The sequence below is a fragment of the Gossypium raimondii genome, chromosome 4 (genome assembly GCF_025698545.1).
Source record: "Gossypium raimondii isolate GPD5lz chromosome 4, ASM2569854v1, whole genome shotgun sequence".
Lineage (NCBI taxonomy): Eukaryota > Viridiplantae > Streptophyta > Magnoliopsida > Malvales > Malvaceae > Gossypium > Gossypium raimondii.
In genome coordinates this window covers 22439502-22459810 of record NC_068568.1, presented here as the reverse complement: position 1 = coordinate 22459810, position 20309 = coordinate 22439502, and the positions used below count along the sequence as shown (strand labels likewise).

At 29.3% G+C, this 20309-nt stretch overlaps 1 protein-coding gene across 1 annotated transcript; it reads right to left on the bottom strand.

Moving 5' to 3' along the window:
• Positions 1-3555: 3555 nt before the first annotated feature.
• LOC105766634 (NAC domain-containing protein 90) lies at positions 3556-4971 on the bottom strand. The gene is made up of 3 exons (XM_012586163.2): positions 4655-4971; positions 4110-4399; positions 3556-4002 (listed from the first exon to the last, which is right to left on the bottom strand). The coding sequence occupies exons 1-3, from the start codon at positions 4818-4820 to the stop codon at positions 3685-3687; spliced, it is 774 nt and encodes a 257-aa protein (XP_012441617.1). The 5' UTR covers positions 4821-4971; the 3' UTR covers positions 3556-3684.
• Between the last annotated feature and the right edge of the window lie 15338 nt (positions 4972-20309).

Below are 20309 nucleotides of genomic sequence, written 5' to 3'. Positions count from 1 at the left end.
GTGGCATTAAATTAAATTTAAAAGCTAGAAAACAATTTTGAACAAAATTGTTTTTTTTAATTCTATTTGTTTTTTTTTTTTACATAGTTGTGTTTAAATTATTTGTAATTTGAGTCTATGTTAATTACCTTTCAATTATGTCATTCTATTTGTTTTGAAGATTAGTAATTTTTAATTTGATTTAATGACATGTCCACTGTTAAACTATGCTATTTCATTAATAACAAAGTGAACATGCAAGAACTAAAATGTTAATTTTGAAACATATATGGACTAAAATAAACTTTTGATAATAGAAAGACTAAAATGAACTTTTGATATGATATAGTACTCGTAGTGAATTTAACCTTCATGTCTTGCATGGATATATCAGACAAGACAAGTAAATGCCACGACAAACAATTGAATATTAATGGGTTTTGGGGAGGAAAATAAACAAAAATAAAGCACGTTTGTTTTATTGTAAAATGACTTACGGAAAATGTTTTATGCATTTTCATGTGTTTATTTAATTGAAAACAATTTGGTATATTTTAAAATATACCATAATCTTTTTAAAAGCATAAGTCATTTTTCCGAAAAAGGTCATCTATAGGTAATCTTATTTTTATATAAAATTAACTTAAATTAAGTTTAATATTATTTTATTAATTATTAAATTTATTTTTATTTTTAAAATATTATAATTTTCAATATTATTAAACATACATATTTAATTATTTATATTTAATCATGCAATAAATTATTAATATAAATTATTATTTTAATAAATTATTTAATATTTTAATTTTATTTTAATAATAAATTTTAAAATAAAATTTTAAATAATATTCTTCAAAATATTCAATATTAATATTATAATAAATATTTATTAAAATTATAAATATATTAATAATAAATGTTTTGTATTATAAAGGTTAATATATGCCATAAGTTTATGTACTATTTACAAATTTAAAATTTAGTCATTGTATTTTTATTTTTAGGAATTTAGATTCTGTATTTTCATATTTGAAATTTAAGATGAAATATTTTTAGGAAACCTGTCAAATAACAAGAAATATTTTGCACAAGTTAATTTAAACACAAAAAAATATTAATTTTTCAAAAATAAGTCATTTAAAAAAAACATTTTTTCGAAAATTATTTTGAATGAAACAAAACGAAACCTAAGACTTGAGACGTTTGGGGTGGGCAGGAAATAATGACAGCTGCCGACCATTTTTGATGTCTGTAAAATCTTAAACAGGTGAAGTTTTGAAATAATAACAATATAATAAAATTACACACAGCGGCTTTTTGAACAAATAATAGAAAATTTTCCTAAATTTCCAATGGAAGTAGAAAACATGGGATGGGATTACATACTATTTATGATTCAGGTTGTATCTAAATATATTATTAATATGTTTTATATTTGTTTAAATTTGGCCCAACTTAAAATATAAATCTAAAATTTTGTTTAAGTTAATTCATATTTACAAAAAGTTACTCAAATTCATCTTAAGCTTTTTCATATTTTTAAATTTAAAAAATATTTATAATATTTTAATTTAATATTTAATAATTTTATATAATTTTTATTTATTAAAATTTTAATATAGTAATCTTAATATTTTTAATGTTTATATTAGAGTAGAATTATATATTTAGTATATATTTATTTTTCATATGTTATAAATTACATAGAACATAACATAGTATAAAGTGTTATAAATTTAAAAATAAATTAGGCTGAGCTCAAGCTTTGAATGTCCAAACATGAGTCCGACTTATATTTTAAGCAAAGCTAAAACTTTTGTCTAAGCTTATTTTTTGAGCATAATATTTTTATTCAATTTTTTTTAAATTACAAATGAATTTTCGAGTGTAGATAACCTAAACACTAAAAATTTTGACTATCTTGCCTTGTTTTTTTTCAACCTTATATGTGTGCTTAAAATTGGCAACCAAATTCACTGTTATAAACGAACACCGTTGTCGTGAAAATGGGGGGATTAGTCAATTTCTCCCAAGCGACTCTAGTCTTTTCTAGAGGTTAATAGGAGAGTAGGGCAATGGAATGTTCTCACAAATTAAAGAAGACTTGACTCCACTCCGACAAACATCACCCAAAAAAATGCCGTTTCCTGAATAGAAAGGGAAAGTTTAACTTAATTCCAACTTTGTTGTTCATTCACTAACATATATGTTACACATCAATATATATTTTATCTTTAATTTTTATTATTTTTAAAAATTGTATCTCATATTAAGTAAAATAAAAGTTCGAACATATTTTTTTAATAAAGGAAGTCGTTATATATATATATATATATATATATATATATATGTTAAAATCGATTTTAATTTCCAAATCAATTAATTTATTTACTTAATTATTCAGTTTAATATTTATAATGATATTAAAATTTATAACTTTAATATAGCTCCAAGTAAAAGCATTCACATAGTTATTGCTACAGTTAGTCATATAACAACGTTTTATTATAATAATTAAGCTAGTTGAAAACTTAATTTTTATATTTTGTTTTTAATCTCTATAACAACATTTCATCTATAACATTCATAAAGTATGACGTACACTTTTTATTAAATTAATTTTCTATAATAACATTCTGTTACAATTTAAGTAATTCTATTCCTAAGTAAAATAAAAATATAATAAATTTTAGTTAAGATATTATTTCAATAAAATGTTTAAATTATATATAAAATATATTAATTATATTTTATTTAATGAAAATAATCTTTAATAAATAGAATTATATTTGTAAATTATATAAAATATATTATCTAAATCTCACTAATTAATATTATTAATATATTATAATTTTTAAGTTAAAAATAAAACAAAATATGATCTCTAGATCTCAAATGTTGTTATATGTACATAACAAATACTTCTCTTCAACATAAAAAATTTAGTAGAGAAATGAGACTAATTATATTTATAAATATAATATGCTACAACTCTTACCGGTTAAGAATGTTATCAATTTTTTGTTAAAGTTTACTACGAGACCTTGTACCATATCAAAAAAGTTATTTTAGTCCCTCTACTATTAAAAGGAACATTTTAGTCTTTATATTTGTAAAGCTGTCTTGTCAATTTCTACAAGTTAACTTTGTCATTGATGGAATGACATTAACAGTCATAGACACAACATTAAATCACATTAAAAATCTTGTTGGTCTTAAAAACAAATGGAATAGCGTGTCTTAATGATGATTGACGTGGACCAAATTATAAATAATTTAAACACAACAATTATGTAATAAAATAAATAAAATAAAAAACAATTTGAGGTAAAAGCAAAATCGATTTCTTATCTCTACTCAATCTTCAAAACTATTGTTTAACCTTTTAATTTAATACCACATCAGCAATTGTTAAGTTATGTTATTTCATTAACAACAAAGTTAACATGCAGAGACTAAAGTGTTAACTTTTAAACATACAAACATTGAAATACTTGTTAACCCCGGTTTTTGGTACTATTACTATAGTATTCATAATTAACACTATGTTTCACTTTTATAATTGAGTAGAAACAATGATCAAACCATTAAAGACGAAAAAAAGCATATTAATGTCGAAGTTAAAATGGGTTTAGAGCATAAAACACGAAAAAAGAAAGAAAACTTGTTACAACTGAAGTTTCAAAAACCTTATCTTTCCCATCAAGGAATCTGGGACTCCCAGAAGCCATCAAGATTCCAGAACAATTCATCATAATTAAAAACAGTTGCTGATGAGTCATTACTTGCTCCAGTTTGAGAGGGGTTCCCGTGATCTTCTGAAGATGAACTTTCGGGTGAGCCCGCCATTTGATGGCTCTTATGATAACCAGAAGCTGCTTCTCCAGCAGTTGCTTCACCTTGATGAGCTGCTGCATTTGGCTTAATTATCTGCACTCCTCCTGCTGGTGGCCGCCTGTCAAATGACCGCAAGCATTTCGACTTTTTGTATACCCGGCACAAGCTGAATTCATGCCTTAACTGCCAATCACAGAGATTTTTTTTTTGTACGTCAATCTTTATATAGAGTTAAAAGCACAAGAATCTTATTTTGATAGATAATTGAAGAGCAAGTGTGGTTTACTTACAGTTGGAGTTGCAGAAATAGATGAAGCTCCTTGTTCAATGGCTTTATATTCGTTCATTTTCCACTCAGTCCTTATTCCATTGGGAGCTCTTCCATTGTAGAAAACCATGGTTCTTTTAACGCCTATAGGGCGATTACCGGAGGAATAAACAAAACCAGGTGAGCCAGTTGCCTTCCAGTACCCAGTTGTTGTTAGCCGCTTTGGCCTTCCTCCCCGAGCTTCACTCTCCTGCCATGGAATGAAGAAGAACCATTGTTCTGGGTCCTTATGGCATAGGTACGCTGAAAATTCTGCATCAATAATTTCATTAAATGCATAATTAATAATAATGATATCATCTCTTTATGTTATTCCTTTTTATTTTTCAAAAAACAATACCTCGTTAGACGGTGATGGATAATGAATATGATGCACGAATGAACTTAAGCAAAAAAATAAATCTAACAAAGGAATGATGATGAACTTGATGTTGGAAAAAGAGAATAAAAAAGGAAAGTGAAATTAGTAGTATGTAAAAGAATGGTAGGTAGATTGGTGTAAATTACGTGGAAGATCCCAAGGATTAAACTCATAAATGTTGACAATGGGTATAACCCGATCCATAAGACGGTTCAAATCCTCCCTCTCCATTTCTAGCTTGTGATGAAGATAAAATGAAACCAACTCTTCTTCAGTCGGGTAGAACCGAAAACCAGGTGCCATATCCTCCATTTTCAGTTTCAGTGCTTAATATTCTCAAATCAATATATATAGCTTAAAGAAATGATTGCTTTAAAGTAATTAAAGATGGTGAGTGAGGGTTTAGCAAATTATAATGGGATTTGTCGCTATTTATAAGTATGAGGAGAGTGTTGAGGATTGATCATGGAAGTTGTTAGGCAGATAAAAGAGAGCATTAATGGTGAGAGAAACGAGTGGAATGAGAAATCTGTGGCAAAGACCGCTTTGCTTTGAAATTTCCACACGCTTTAGTCTAGAATATAGAAATTAAGGCATCTTGTTATTTTATGTAGGGTAAAATACACTTACGATATTGGGTAAAAATTTTAACCGTTAATCGAATCAAAATTTTTTCAAAAAAATTAACTGAATCAAAATTTTTTCGATTAATTCGGTTAGTTAACCGAATTAACCAAAAATTATATGTTTTTTATTTTTGGTTAAAAATTAACCGAATTAATCGAATTACCCGAATTACTCGAATTAACCGAATTGAATCACTACATAATTAAAAACATTACATAAGTCTTTGAATTTTGTTTTTATTTATTAAATTATTTGTTTAGACTTTTAGATTTTAGTTTTAGTTTTAGAATTTTATTTTTATTTATTAAATTATTTGTAATTTTTATGATTGGGTTGAATACTTGGGTTTGGATTGGGTTTAGGTGAATAGTGGGCCTATTTATATATTATAATTTTATTTATTAATTTTTTCGGTTAAACCAAAAAAATTCGGTTCACCGACCGATTTCGAACCGAATTAACAGGTAACCGAAAAATCAAAAAATAATTAACCGACCTCCGACCGAAAAAATTTGGTTAACTGACCGATTAACCGAATTCGATCGTTTAACCAAATTTTTTCGATTTTACCCGAATTTTGCACACCCCTAGTGATGAGGTAACATGGTTTGAACTCGTACCAAATATTTCACAAAACTTTTAATCATCACTCATTTCGAGTCAAGAAAAATATACTTATATTTTAAGTTTAGTGTAAAATACACTTTATATTTATGTCTACTTCTTTTCATGTTTACCCTTTCATGTTTGAAGAAAAATCTTTAAACTGTCCATGAGGCAAATCAACAAAGCAAAATTTAAATGTAATACAAGTATATAGTTATTATTTATCTATGTATTATTTATTTAGTTTATTCATTTCTCTATTTTTAATTACAAAAAATTAATTAGATATTGAAGTGGACTAATATATATGTCATTATTTATAATAATTATAAATTTTAGGTCATTTGTGGAGAGAAAAATAAAACGCATTTTATAGGCGCGTTTTCACTGATGTGGCAATAAAAATTTGTTCCTTTTTTTTTTGGAAATTAGAGTTTATAAATTTATGTTTTTTTATATTTGAGATAAACATTGTTATAATTTTAAGGTATGTTTGAATTTACAGTGATGCCATGGAGCTCAGTGACCTACAATTTTTATCTGTCATGTGAGGATGGAGCCATCACTTGAGAAGTTGAATCACATTGCAACTCAAGGTCCTATTTGACTGTGGTTATATGGTCATGGGTTGAAGTGTAACTAGGGCTTCAAGTTTACAAATGTTATGTTGTCAAGGGATGAAGTATAACTGGGTCCCCTAGTTGACAATGGTTATGCGGGCACAACATCGAGTTTCACCTCATTAGAGGAGGATGCTTTATAAAATTCATATAGAAGTCTAATATCATAGTCATAACAAAAAACATAAGGGTCTTCCAATATAATCAAGTAATTTGTTTTATCCGTCTCCATTAAAGGCAGTGAGCCCATTACTATAAACTGTGACAAAGTTGGGGGCAACAAGATTTCCAGCAAGGAGGAGTTTTTGCATGGTGTAGAAAAGATGAAATAAGAATTGAGGCAACAGCTGTAATAACCCGGTTTTGACCCTAATCGGAACAATGATTTCGGGATCACAAATCCGAGTCCAAAAAATATTTTAATATTATTTTCTATGTCTGTAATATTTGAATTTGATTGTGTGAAAATTTCGTAAATTATTTGGTTGGTTTTGTGTTTAATTTGATAAAAGTACTAAATTGCATAAAATGTAAAAGTTGTTAGTTAAAGTGTAAAGCACCTATTTGGTAATGACTTTTTAACTTGAAGTTCTTAAAGGGCAATAAGCCCATTTAAAAGATAGTGGACAGCAAAATGGCTAAAAAGCCATGCATTATATGTTTTAATTATTATTTTACAAAGGTTAAAATAGTAAAAGAATAATAATTTATATTATATCATAAATATTATAAAGTAAAATCATTTTCTTCACTTTTTTCCACCGAAAAAAAAGAAAGAAACTTTGTTCTTCAAGCTTTAGCATTCGGCCATCTAAGGGATTTTAATTCAAGGTTAGTTTGATTTTAGTTTTTAATAATTTTTATGTTTTTGCGATTGTTGCTTTGAATACTTCAAAACCCATGTATTAATTTTGTGAATTGATGATGATTTTTGTGTTTTGCCATTGATGAGTGTTTGAACTTTTTGATAGTTGTTGATGAAAAATGAAAGATATGTTAAAGATTAATATGTTTTGTATTGGAGTTTTTGGTGATTTTGAGTAATTAGGGCCAATTGTAAAAAAAAATAAATTATTGAAGGATTAAAATGTGAAATAAATGAAATGTATGGATTCATATGGGTACTAGGAAGATTCAGCCCTTAGGGAGTGTGGCCAAATTTTGTATATTTTGTGTTTTGTGCAATAAGGACTAAATTGTGAAAATGTGAAATATTAAGGGTAAAAATGTAATTTGCCCATTTATGTGTTCTCAGACTAAATTGAATGAAAATATGTTTCAATGAGATTTATTTGAATATGTTTAGATCAAGAAACCAAGAAATCAAATTTAGATCGGGGGAAATCGAAAGTAGTTGAGTAGCCGATCTATTAGTCGACGACATCCGAGGTAAGTTATTAAGCATATATTTTGTATCGTTTTAAATCATCTTAGTATCTATGTAATTATGCTGAATTGAATGGTATATATGTACATGTAGTGATAAGATTATTGAAATAAGATGTATTGAGTTGTTGACTTTCGACACTAAGTGTGCAGGTATAAAAATTTATGATAATGAGATTAGCACTAAGTGTGCGAGTTTAATTGTAAAGCACTAAGTGTGCGAGTTTAATGGTAAAGCACTAAGTGTGTGAGTTTGATTATTAAGCACTAAGTGTGCAAACTTATTAAATATTTTCGAATAACTATTAGCATTGAGTATTTGACTTATTAAGAAATCATGATTAGTAAAATGAGTAAATACTTGGAGTTCTTGAGCAATAACCGTTATGGTTGTATTCAAGGTTGAGCTTTGTAAGTATTAAACCTATGTGGTGATTATATTTGGAATCATATATATATAAGATGATTCTTTTTATTACATGATGATGAAGTGCATAATGTATGTGGCCTTGTACTTAAATTTGAAGAAATGCTTATGGTTGAGTAATTATATTGATTTTAGTTAAATCATAGTATTAAGTTAATAATTATCTTATGATATGGTAAGCTAAAGGTAAGATGATTTAGTTGTATGAATTGGTTAAATATTATTCGAGATATCAAGTTAAATTGTAGAGTTTATTTGCTTGTAACTTACTAAGCTAAATTAGCTTACAATGTGTTGGATAATTGTTTTGATGTATAGATTTTAGTGATCGCTACGTGTTCGGGGATCATCTGTGAGGTTTGTCACACTATCGTCCATAATTTGGTACTTTACCAAGTCATTTTCGAATAAATGGCATGTATAGCGTAGTTGAAATGTTGATTTTGGAACCAATGTATATAGGTGTAATTAATAGCCATGCGAAAATGGCTTATCTCTTTTGGTTTGAATTTGGTATTAATGAATATGCTTTAATGGTCTAAGATGTAGTATAAGTTCATGTTATTTTGTGCATGGTTTGTTGGATTTTGGTATGACATATATTCGGCTATGGTATGATTGTTAATATGTTATATTTGGTTTTATTGTTTTTGACATATTGGATGGAGATGATTAATTAAATTGTATGCGTTCAAATTAATTATTTGGATTACGGATATAACATGTGATGTTAGGGTAGTTGACTTGATTTTAAGGTAAAATACTTGAATGTGTATGTATTGAATGAGATTAAGTTGATTGGGTATAAGTTGGAAGTGATAAAATGACATATATATATAATCTAATTGGCTATGATATGATGATTTATACATAGGTTGATTTGAGTTTAGTATCTATGAATAATAGTATGTGTGTTTGGAAGTTGTATGTAATATTAGATTTAATCATGTGCTCATAATGTTAGAACTATAATAATTTGGTCATGGCATATTATGTGCATAAAAATTTAAATCATTAAGCGTATAATTTGTTTGGTTTTATTATGTGTTCTGCTACGGTGCATAAATGAAAAGAAAAAAATTTATTTAATGAGTTATGAGGTTTGTTCTGATAGACTATGTAGTTGGTTATGCTTAAAAAAAATTTAATTTGTGATTATTCTGAGTTATGTTATGTCCGGTAATACCTAGTTTGGTGACGGATACGGGTTAGGGGTGTCACAACAGCGACTTGTTTATGGTACAAAAAAGATGAAACATGAATCGAGACGGCAGCGAAAAACAACTGCTTTTGACCTAATTCGCATTTCATCTTTTCTGCATTGCACAATAACTCCTCCCTGCTGGAAGTTTTGTTCTCGCTAACTCAGTCATAGGTTAATGTAACGGGCTCAACATCTTCAGTGGAGAAAAGACTAAGTTGATTATATCGGAAGGTCCTTGACCACCTTCAAATGTACCAACGTGCAGAGTAAGAAACATGCATAAAAGATATGAAATAAGTAGTATTTGCAAATATACGGGTCAGATTGTTGTAACACCCCTAACCTATATCCGTCATCGGAATAGGGTTATAGAGAATTACCATAAGAACATAACTTTAAAACATACATTTCACATCTCAATATAAACATGATATAAACATTTCATATACATGCATATCGTCCCTTAAATGAGCCCTCGAGGCCTTAGAAACACTTTTGAGACTAAATCAGAAACATTTGAACATTTATGAAAAAGTTAGAAAAATTGAACTGTAAGGGTCACAAGGCCGTATGGCCAGGCCGTGTAACAGTCAAAATAGGGACACACGGATATGTCCCAGCCCGTGTCTGTGCCTATGTAACTTTTGAAATGACCTCACACACCCGTGTGCCAGGCTGTGTGCTAGGCCATGTAACAGCCTGACTTGCATGCCTTAAAACCTACAAGGGACACACGGTCATGTCGATGGCCATGTCTCACACATGGCTGAGTCACATGCCCGTGTCTCAGGCCGTGTAGACATGAAATTGGGCAAAATCAAGCCATTTCCGTCACCAATACAAACATGCACCTAAAAGTATTTTGTTCACAACTTCAAAGCACCAAAACCTTACCAAAACATGCATAAAATGACCAATTCAAATGACCAAATCCATTCAACCAATATGCCATATAAGACACCTCAAAAGCAAGCATACAAACTCACCTAAACATGTATACTTACCACATCTTCATCATAGTCATATAATTAAATACTACTTCTAAAACACACCATAATTATGATCATTAGAACTTCCATACAAACATACCATTTGGTCACTCAAACATGCACCGTAACTTAGCCATATTCACACACATCAAAAAGGCACCATAAGTTCCAAGATTACAATAACAAAAATGACATAGACATGCCAAACTCATCAACTAACATTCAAATAAACATCAACCATAGGTCCACCTATACATACCATTATAACCTTGGCTAAAACATAAAAAAATACCAATGCAATCGCTGGATAGTGTGATATATCTCCGACGATCTTCCAAACCGATCGAACTTTAGAAAATATGTTACATTAGAGGAAATTAAATTAGATAAAAATGTCAAGGAATTAAGAATTTATTGAGGCCATGAATATTTGTTTAATCAATTCAAAACCTTGTGTAATGAAAAACGAATGGATAGGCAGCTGACCATTTTGAGGACTCCAAAACAAAATGGTGTTGCGGAAAGAATAAATAAAACATTTCTTCAAATGGTCAGGTCTATGATGACATAATCAGATTTTCCCATCACCTTTTGTGGTGATGCTTTATTGAAAGATGGTTATGTATGGAATCAGATACCCTCTAAATCTATTGCAATCGACTCCCTATGAATTAAGGACTAGTAGGAAACCTTATTTTTGTAATTTAAGATCAAGGAGTTGCGCTGCTTATGCCCATGATCCTACTCATAGGCGTGGCAAGTTAGGTCTAAGAGGTAAAAAGATTACATTTATAAGATACTTTAAAATTCAAACCAGTTTGTGTTCATAGGTGAACAAGGAAGTGAGAGCATTACGAAATTTGAGTCTCTAGATGCCAAATTTCTAGAAAATGATTTCCCTAATAAATGTGGCACTAAACATGATTTTACTCCTCATGAAATAGAGGATCTCGATGATTTGATTAGTTCAAAATGGTTATTACATTTCCCTAAAAATGTCACATCGTTGCCTCATTCGAGTGGAAGCTTAACAAGAGTTGTTAAAATTATTTCACAAGAATCTCATGTTAGGCTTATTAATCGTGGGCATATACCTCGTTGTCGTTTTGACGTAAAGGGAGAAGCTTTCATGATTACTCCACAAGATGAAGAATGACTTAGAAATGTGGAAGAAGCTCTTTCTTTCGATATAAAAAATAAATTGATGGAAGCGGTAGAAGAATAAATAGAGTCAATGAAGTCAAGCTATGTTTGGGAATTGGTTGATCTACCACAGGAATATAAAGAAATTGAGAACAAATAGGTTCTCAAAATTAAACGTAAATTTGATTGTACAATTGAGAGATATAAGGAATGACTTGTAGCCAAAGGTTGTACCCAACAAGAGGGAATAGACTATAAAAGACTTTCTCTCTTGTTGCCAGATTTACCTTAGTGCGCTTAATTTTGGCCATAGTAACCATTTTAGACTTGAAGTTGCATTAAATGGACATGAAAACTACATTTCAAAAGGGAGAACTAGAAAAAGAAATCTGCATGGAGCAACCTGCAAATAGCATAAAGTGTGCAAATCACTTAGATTAATTTATGGTTTCAAGTAATCTTCTAGACAATAGTATATAAGGTTTCATCAAGCAATTAGTACGAAATATTTTACCATGGTTGGTGAAACCACTTTGTGTATGTCAAAAAAGATAAGGACAAATTTATAATCTTGTCACGTTATGTGGATGACATACTATTGGCTGGAAATGATAAAGGGTATATAGTCAACGTAAAAGTTTGGTTGTCCTCCAATTTTGAAATGAAGGACATGGGTGAAGTGGCTTACATTTGTGGAGTAAAGATTACTCGTGTAACGCCCCAAAATCTCTAATTTCATTATTATGAAAATATGACACAAATATATGTCAACTTTAGTGGTTATGTGTTCTGGAAGTGTTTGGGAGGTCCCAAGTTCGAGCCTTCACTTGGGTAAATTTTGGTATTTTGAATGAATTAGGCCTTACTCTTGTTCAGTAGGCTTTTATTTGATTGTTAGGTAAATTACATCAGAATGGGCCTGCTGGTCTGATGGTTCAATGGTGTGTGATTATGGCAGAGGTTTTGTGTTCGAATCCTTATGCAAGCAAGAGTACTATTTTTTTGCTCATATTTCGGGATAGAGTTGTGTAATAGGATGATTCTAAGTAGTGGATGTGTAGTGGGAATTAGGGGAGAAGATTAAGGATTTTGGGAGTTATCGGGATTTTATTTATTTATTTTCCCATAACCGAATTTCGAATCTCTTTTCCAAAAAAATTCTGCCATCTATTCTTCTCCCTCTCCTTTTGTCAAAATTCTCTGAGTTATTCCATCTTTCTCTTCTTTTTCTTCTTCTTTATTTTTCCCTAATCCATTTATTTTCCTTCGTTTTCGCATGCGGTTAGTGCTTGCTTAGTTTCGGTAAATGTTTCTCTTCATTTCTGTCATGAATCTCTTAGCGATTGAAGTGGTAATGTTTTTTCTCTATGATTTGGGCGTAGGGGGAGGCTCGAACTGGTGAATTCAGTGTTCTCATATTAACAATAGTTAAACAGAGGGTTATCATTGGTGGTAAGTTGGGTATCTGTTCGTTATTGGTTGTCAATTTGCTTGTAAATACGTTAAATTGATGTTGAGTATCTTGATTATAGGCTTTGGAGTGCTCGAGGACTGTTTTAGCATCAAACAAAACTAGGTGTGTACCCGAAACGTAAAAAAAAAAGGATTCGACGAAAAGTTGAAATTGCTTGCTGTTTGGACAGAAACAGTAGGCTAACTTTGAAAAATCACCACAAATTGTGAAAATCAAATTAGAGGATGAAAAAATATGGAATTAAATCTTATTGAGTCTAGTTTCTCATAGAAGAAACGGTGTAAGTAATGGAATTGTAAATTGTGAGGTATAATAAACTTTGTGAGACAAGGTCAGAATGAATTTGGACTCACTTGTTCTGACTTTGGAAAATCATCAAAAATTGGAGAAAAATAATTAGGGGTTAAAATTTACATTTTTAAATTACTAATAAGTCTATTTTCAATAGAAACAAATGGAAACATCATCCAAATATTGTACTAAGAGATAATTAATTTTTAGAAAAGAAGGGACGAAGCTGTCAGATAGCAAAACAGGGGTAGGTTTGAAGATTTTTCTGTACTTATTGGCTAAACCAAAAATTCTGAAAATTTTATGGTAGAAAGGTATTTGAGTCTAGTTTCAAAGATACCAAGAGGATCTTAATTTGGAATTCTGTAGCTCAAGATATAAATAATTTAGTAATAGTGACTCGAGTAGACAGCTTTGAAGGAACATATAAGTAAATAGTGAAAATATATATGAATAATTAACTAGCACGGGTTACATTAAAAATAGATCACGTGGCCACGGCCAATTTGGGCCGAGTAAGCCACATGGGCGTGTGAGCCCATTTTTCTGAAAAGTTCTGTAAGGTTGCACGGGTTGCCTAAGTCGACAGTGGACCTACTGTAGGGTCGGTAAGCTTTACTTAAACCCCTATATGTGTGATCTGTCTGTCTGATTTCTATACCTAGCATGACTTATGATATCTAAATGTATGTACTATTAATTGCATAATGGCATGGCATATTTTATATGTTGCCTTACATCGAGGTGGGTTGATGATATTTGGAGGAAGTGTCTGAAAGGCTATTAAGCCTGTTATCTGGCAACTTAGCTGCAACCTTTTGATTATGTGCCGCATTTCAGTACAACATGGTTTGTAGGGATGGGTGGGTTGATTTAATCCCCACATGGTGTGTAAGGTTGGACGGAGATGGTGTGTAGAGGCTAGTGGGTAGGATTCTGATTTACTGTATCTGCATTTTGTAACTGATATGGGCCAAGGCCCTAATGTATTTCTGAGACTGTATCTGAATGGGCTAAGGCCCAAATTGATTTTGTGATGGGCACAGCCTCGGGCGTATCTAATCAATTCATTGATTATCTCATATACATGTTTTCTGAGGGGATTACACACTGAGTTTGCGAAAACTCACCCTTTCTTTGTTTAACCTGTACAGGTAATCCCCAGACTTGACGAGTCAGTACAGTGGAGGACTCGACGGTGGCCACACGTAAATTTTAGACTGTTTTTCGTTAATGCCTAGAATTTATTACTTATTTGAGGTTTTTGATGTATCTTCTGGACTATAGATTGGTTGGCTTTAAATTTGGGACTTTATACTGTTTTTTTTTATAGATTTTTTTAAAAAACTTCAACTCCACAAAGCACGATTTTTGTCCTAAAACTAAGGTTTTTCGTAAATAGAAACGATTTTCCCTAAATTAATTGGTTAAAAAAGCTTCCGTTAAGAGACAAGTTTTAAAGCAAATCAACTAGTTTTTTTTCGAATTAAATAAAAGCTAACTTACTGTAACGGTTTTTAAACTCGACAATCTTGTCTACAAATCCCTTTCCATGTGACATCGCCAGATTCGACCATAACGTCTAGGCTGGGTTTAGGGTGTTAAACTCGAGATTATTCTGAGAGGACAATAGCTCTGTCACAGGAGGCATAAATTAAGAAAATTTTCAAACAATTTATAATGCAAAATTGCAAGCTAATCGATACTCCTATTACTAGAGGCAAAAGCTTAAATGAAAAAATGTGTCCCAAAACTCCACAAGAAAAGGATCAAATGGAAATAGTTCCTTACTCTAGTGCAGTAGGAAGTGTTATGTATGAAACAATATGTACAAGACCCGATATCTACTATGTTGTTGGGTTAATAAGAAAATACCAATCAAATCCAGGTCAATCTAATTGGAAGGAAGTGAAAAGGATACTAAGGTATTTGAAAGGCACAATGGATTGTTCTTTGTGCTATCAAGGATGTGATTTAAATATAACCAGATATATAAATGTTTATTGGGGAGGAGATTAGGATGAAAGGAAATTTACATCGGGATATGTTTTCTTATTGAACAATAGTGTAATCTATTAGGCTAGCAAGAAACAAACTAGTATTGCGTTGTTCACAATGGAAGCTGAATTTGTTGCAATTTTTACGGGCATACAAGTAGTTTGGCTTAAACAATTCTTGATTCATTTGGGATTTTGTAAAGACGCATCACAAATGCTAGTAAATTGTGATAGTTAAGCTACAATTGCATTTACTAAATATCCAAAATACTATTCAAGAACTAAGCACATAGACATAAAGTAAAATTTTGTATGACACATGGTTACACAAAAAGAAGTTAACATACTTTACATATCTATGCAAGCGATGGTTGCAGATCCTTTTGTGAAACCAATTGGGAGAGATGTTTTTACTAAGCATGCTAGATCTCTAGGATTGCGTAGAATTTGTTGTACTAATTGCATTGAGATTTATAAGTAGTTTATTAACTATTGATGTACGTTAGAGATTCACATTAATGAAATTTATTATTAATGCCTACTAGAGTTTAGTACTTTTGTTCCTTAAATGCATACATGAGTGTCTGTATGTGTTAAGTACATATATATGATTAAAGGTATGTTGGATAGATGATTGGACTTATCACACCTGCAATCACCTCTATGGCTTAGTTTCATATAAAGATGATATTGATTTTAAGCTTCAAAACTGGGAGTTTAGATAAGAGCTCAAGCTTAAAATAGAATTGCCTTGATAACAAATCAATATGAGAACATATAATGATGAAATTATGACCAAAAGTGAATAATAGATCCCACTATTCACTTTTTTATATCATTATTGCCAGGTGGGAGTCTTGTTGATATATTCATTAACGGTAGAGTTGTGCACTCAAATTAGATACTAGGTGTATCTAAACTATCACTTGTACGATATTGAAATCTCAATGATAGACATTTGCCCCAAGAAGAGGGAAAGTAATATTGTAGCATGTGTTTCATACTACGTGTGCACGAAATGACCAATATGGGTAAGAAAAGTTTTTATCTCTGCTTCTAAGTTGTTTGAGACCCATGATATCAACTAGATATCACTATAAGTTCCCCTTTGTGACCTTTGATTGTTTCTTGAAGTTTCAATTCAATGTTAGCTATCTTAGTATGTTATCAATGATCAAGTGTGATATGATCTAGCGAAACATATTTAGAGAACAGTTGAACTGACATAGAGAGATTCAAGGAAAATAGAAGATCATTATAGTGTCTCATTCAATTGTATTCATAGACTGACCAATTATGTTCTAATAGCCAATATAATTGAGAATACAAAACATTCATCATAATTTTAATAATAAAAGAGATCATTTGCAATTGGGAATGTGACTAAATGAATTTGACTCTTCAAATCTAATTACCCTATGGCTTTCTAAACACTCGTACATGATTTAACCTAAAAAATATTTTTATACAAGTTTTAAGTTATAAAAATATATTATTTAATCCTAAAATTTCTAAAGTTATGGGCAAAAGTATATTATAAAAATAATTTGCATGTTATAAAAAGTGTTATAATATACATATTTATAAAATGTTATGACACAAAAGTATGAACATAAGTTAATTATGTGCTCATGATATATTATAAAAATAATATACTTATTTATAAAAAAAATATAAATTTTTCATAACTTATTTATAAAATATTAATTTTCTAAAGTTATGACAAAAATTATATTATTTATAAGAAGTGTTATGAAAGATATTGTACATTTTATAAACCTTTTCTTTATAAAATTTATATAGTATAAATTTTATATTTTTAACCTAATTTGTGTATTATAAAAAATGTTATAACCTAGCAAAGGTCTTTCTAAAAGTTAATTTTTTATAATCAAAGCTACATACTTTTTGCACCGTAAATCCAAATATTACGTGACAGATTGTAGTTATGCAAATACAAAAAGGTGTTTCTTAACCATATTGTGGGATACAACACAATTTGAGAGAATAGAGCTAGATACAAACACTAGAGACGACTTGCGAAGTCTTTAATTTGAGACATTCAAAGATTTGAAATGTGGTTGAAAGACCATTTTCTGTTCTAAAAAACGAGTTCTCGTATAAACATCACCTTGGTATGTTGCATAAAAAAAAGATTAGATGGTATTAATATGGTGCATACTTAACTTCATTCATTGGTGGATTTTGGATACTCCATACTTTGAAGAGGACATGGAAAAATGAAATCTTGATAATCTTAATGATATAAATTCAGGTGATGATGACAAAAATGATAAAAGAATATGTTAAATATTAAAGAGGAATAACCCAACAAATATGTAATGTTAGAGTAATTAAATAAAAATGCATATGATGCTTATTTTTCTTGTTATTTCTATTAGCAATCGTATTAGTGACTACTTTCTTAGACTAACATATACATATGATGAGTTGATTTTAATATTTGTTATTCGTTCAAAATTTTTATATCATATTAATAATTTTCTATAGTAATTAATATTTTTTTAAGTTTGTATTACCAAACATGACATAGAGAATTACAATTTATTTGTTGAGTGAGGACCTTTCCACTTGGCACCTTCGGATCACTAAGGCCGACTTTCATCCCTACTCGACGGGTGGGTCTTGCAATCAAGCTCCTTTCTACCTTTGAACTCGTGGGTTAATCTCCGTCTGACACAAGGAAACCTTTGTATGCCTCCGTTACCTTTTGGGAGGCCTACACCCCATAAAAATTGTCTACCTGAGACTGTCCCTTGCCTATTCCAGAATGGTATCTCACTAATGGCATAGACCCCCTCGGAAGGCCTTCTTCGCATTCCACCTAAGCTACGTAGGAAAAATCCAAAGCCAATCCCAGAAAATAGTGAAGCTTCATAGGGTCTTTCTGTTCAGGTGCGAGTAGTCCGCATCTTCCTAGACAAGTCTATTTCACCAAGCCTCTCTCTCTATTAGCTAAACGCATTTAAGTAAATTAAAATTCTTTATAATTATTACTCTATAATTACATTTCCATCTAATTTCTCTGTGCACATACCCATAATGAAATTAGGAAAGTGAGATTGGTTGAATTTTAATTTTTAAATCCAAAAATTATATAACATTAAAAAACCCTAAGATAAAAAAACCATAAAACTGAAAATCTTTCCAAAATATTAAAAAGAATAAAATATTACTACAAATTAAAAAGAACATAAGTTTTCGAAAGTTTTGAAAATTTTCAAAAAAAATTCAAAAAAAATCTTCAAAATTTAAAAGATTTAGGATAAAACCAAATAGTTATAAGTATATTAAAAATTCAAAAATATAAAAAATGTTAATATTTAAAATATTCTAAAAAATTGTAATTAAATCTAAATTATAAAAATTCCAAATTTTTCCAAAAACGGAAACAAGTAGGGAAACTTCTATAAAAGATTTCGTTTTAAATTGGTGTCATAACACAATTAAGTTTTAATAGTGAATTGTCAAACTTTTTTCACTTTGACTGAATATAGTATTTCAAGCTAAATATTAATCGAAAAAACATCGATTGGTATTTCATAATAAAAATATTTTTGAATTTTGTTTTCAAAATTTTCGAACTTTTTATAATTTTTGAACTTTTACAACTTTCCAAATGTTAAGAAATTTTAAAATATTATATGATTTTTTATTTTATTTTATTTTCAATTTTATAATATTCTAAAATTTATAATATTTTATAAAAGTTTTCTTTTATTATATGTTCTTTTCAATTTTAATTCAACGAATCATAATTAGAAATGTGTCAGCTCAAATAGTGAATATTGCTTTTAATTGTCTTATTATCTCACTTTCAAATACTATATGATTAAATTACTTCTTTTAGAGATAAATTTGCTTACTTTAGCCACAGGGTATTTATACAATAAATTTTCTATAAATTTGTTCACTTTATAATAGTACAAAAATGTATACAATATATCAATATGTTTTGGGTGTAATGATAAGTCACATTGTATTTTTAAAAGAAGAACGTATTTTAAATATTAAAAAATATTATTGAGAAAGATAACTACAAACATCGAACATAAAAAGAAGAAAACCTACAAAATATTTATACAATGAAGTTACTATAAATGACAGAATTTATTAATAATAAAAAATTGTATCATTGAAATTTTTTTTTTAACGTTGAAAAAGGTTTAGTAATAAACTTCTATCAAAGTTTATGACCTACATGATATTTGGCATTTGATGCCAGATTCAATTGCCCAAAATGGTTTACTTTTAGTCGGAACCTTCTTTTCTTTTTTTCTTCAATTTTCCAGAATTCGAAATTCTAACTTTTAGCTAATATCAAGCAAATTAATGGTAAACCCAAGTCAACCTAGAAAATGCCCCAAATAAAAATTCAAGTATTTATAAAGTTTTAATAAAATTAGAGACAATAAAATGATATTTACTAATTACACTGATTTAGTGTTAAATTTGTGTAAGTTTTAAGTTGATTTTGATATGAGAATATCTAGAATTTGTTCTCTATATGTGTAAATATTTTCCTTTTTTATTGTAATATATTTGTTCACTTGTATAAAAAAATATTTATACTCTTAAATGTAAATTAATTAATGTAAATATTCCAGCCAAAACAAAATAAATGTAAAAACATGACATGATATATTTAAAGCTAAAATATTTGGTACATTAAATATGATTAATATAATATCAATATTTGTAAAGTTAAGTAGTAAGAAATTTTGCATCTTTAAAGGAAGGTCTCGAATTGAAGTCTTATGAAAAGAGAAAATAAGTTGTATGAGATTTTTCTCTATTTGGGATTTATAATCTGTTCAATTTTTAGAATAAATTTATGTATGAGCTTTGAAATATAATTTTAGACTCGAATTACATAATTTTAATTTATAATATGAATAATAAAGATTTTGAGATGAAAAAATTGAAACTAAATCAGTATGTAACTTATGAACAGGTTTTACTTTAAAATCACACAAGTATAATATTTTAAATATTATTGAATGCATAAACCTGAAA